The sequence below is a fragment of the Trichinella spiralis genome (assembly GCF_000181795.1).
Source record: "Trichinella spiralis strain ISS 195 chromosome Unknown Scfld3402, whole genome shotgun sequence".
Lineage (NCBI taxonomy): Eukaryota > Metazoa > Nematoda > Enoplea > Trichinellida > Trichinellidae > Trichinella > Trichinella spiralis.
The window spans coordinates 1-1,505 of NW_003530341.1; the positions used below are offsets into that span (position 1 = coordinate 1).

Below are 1,505 nucleotides of genomic sequence, written 5' to 3' on the forward strand. Positions count from 1 at the left end.
CTGTGATCAGCTCTTGTTTCGCTGGTTGTAGTTTCACCGAAGCATGAAATTTTGTAACTTTTGCATCCACATTTCCAACAACCTTCAAATCAAAAACATTCCTTCAATAATTTGAAAGTACAATAACATGAATAATACCCACCGAAGCTATTGATGGTAAATGCGTTTCCACAGCAGACGGATGAACCACATCCACACCAATTACCAATGCATTATTCTTATACAAATAGTTATCCAAACTAAACAAAAAACTTCCATTCAAGAATTTTTCATACGCATTCATAAATTCAATATCATACACTTCATCTTCCAGTAATTTTGTATTAATGCCACCAATTTTCATATTTATTTTCATCGCAATATTTAACATCGTCGAATAACTCTTCTTTATTGCTACATCACTTATTGTTTTCGGTAATACACACTGAGTGACCAATCCAAGAGTGATATCACCACAAGATTTCACTTGAGCTTAAAAAAGGTAAAAATACATTCAACATTAATAAAATAAATTTCATCATATAAGAACAAAATAATTATTACCATATTGTTCAGATGAAAATAACGCAACAAATACCAAATCACATTTTATTCCATCTCTGTCACATTTGTCTGCAATACGTTTTAATACCATTTCTACCGTATCATTTTTTCGCGCTTGTTCGTAAAATTTTGGGCTGTCCGGCATTTCAATTCCTGTACTACGACATGTTCTGACAATTTGCATACAAAATTCCCTAAAAATCAAGAAAATAATCAAAAGAGCTAATTTGATTCATTAATGAAATTTTGCAATACTCACTGTAACATTGATGCTTTATGTGGTGGTAGAAACGATACAAATCCAAATGATTTGCAAGAAGCAGATTCAAAAAATTTAAATTCAGTCAAATTCCATGCTCCATCTTTTGGTGTAAGAATTATTTGCTAAAAATATAAGACAAATTATGAAACAAATATTTTTCAAAATGAATGATATGAATAATTATTATTTATTTACACGTCCTCCATTTCCTTTACCATATTCCAACCTAGGCGGTGGCAAAACTCGTCCACTAACAGTCATTGGTTCCGCTTTAATTTGAACGCCAAAACTTTTCAAAAATGGATCACTACTAAAATTTGATTTCTTGACCATGTCAATACACTTTAGAATTCGAGTAGGAGCGTCTGTCGAAGCAAACTAAATATATAACAATTTATTATTATTATTATCAATATTTAAAATCATTAACATACTCGAATTATAGAAGTCGTTTGACACGCTTTCAATTTCTTGTTGTATCTTTGACAGTTTGCCACTTGACAAAGCTAAATTGGCCAAAATGAATTCATTGTATTAAAAAAAGTTGAAACAATTGTCAGTTTTTTATACTTCAACTGGGAAATAAATTGGTTTTGATTTACTGCCGACTTGAACCAAGGGCAATTTAGATACTTTATGGTCCCATAACATCATGAAAATATTCCGCAACTGAAACTTCTTTTCCATCTCTTTCCAAATT

At 30.9% G+C, this 1,505-nt stretch overlaps 1 protein-coding gene across 1 annotated transcript; it reads right to left on the bottom strand.

Annotated features, from left to right (window-relative positions):
* Positions 1–127: 127 nt before the first annotated feature.
* Tsp_14085 (putative protein tag-76) lies at positions 128–1,492 on the bottom strand (the record flags this gene model as incomplete). The annotated part of the gene is made up of 7 exons (XM_003367945.1): positions 1,376–1,492; positions 1,240–1,311; positions 1,001–1,183; positions 803–927; positions 544–737; positions 300–471; positions 128–239 (listed from the first exon to the last, which is right to left on the bottom strand). Coding segments are annotated over exons 1-7 (975 nt in total), but the record flags the coding sequence as incomplete, so codon positions are not given.
* Positions 1,493–1,505: the final 13 nt, after the last annotated feature.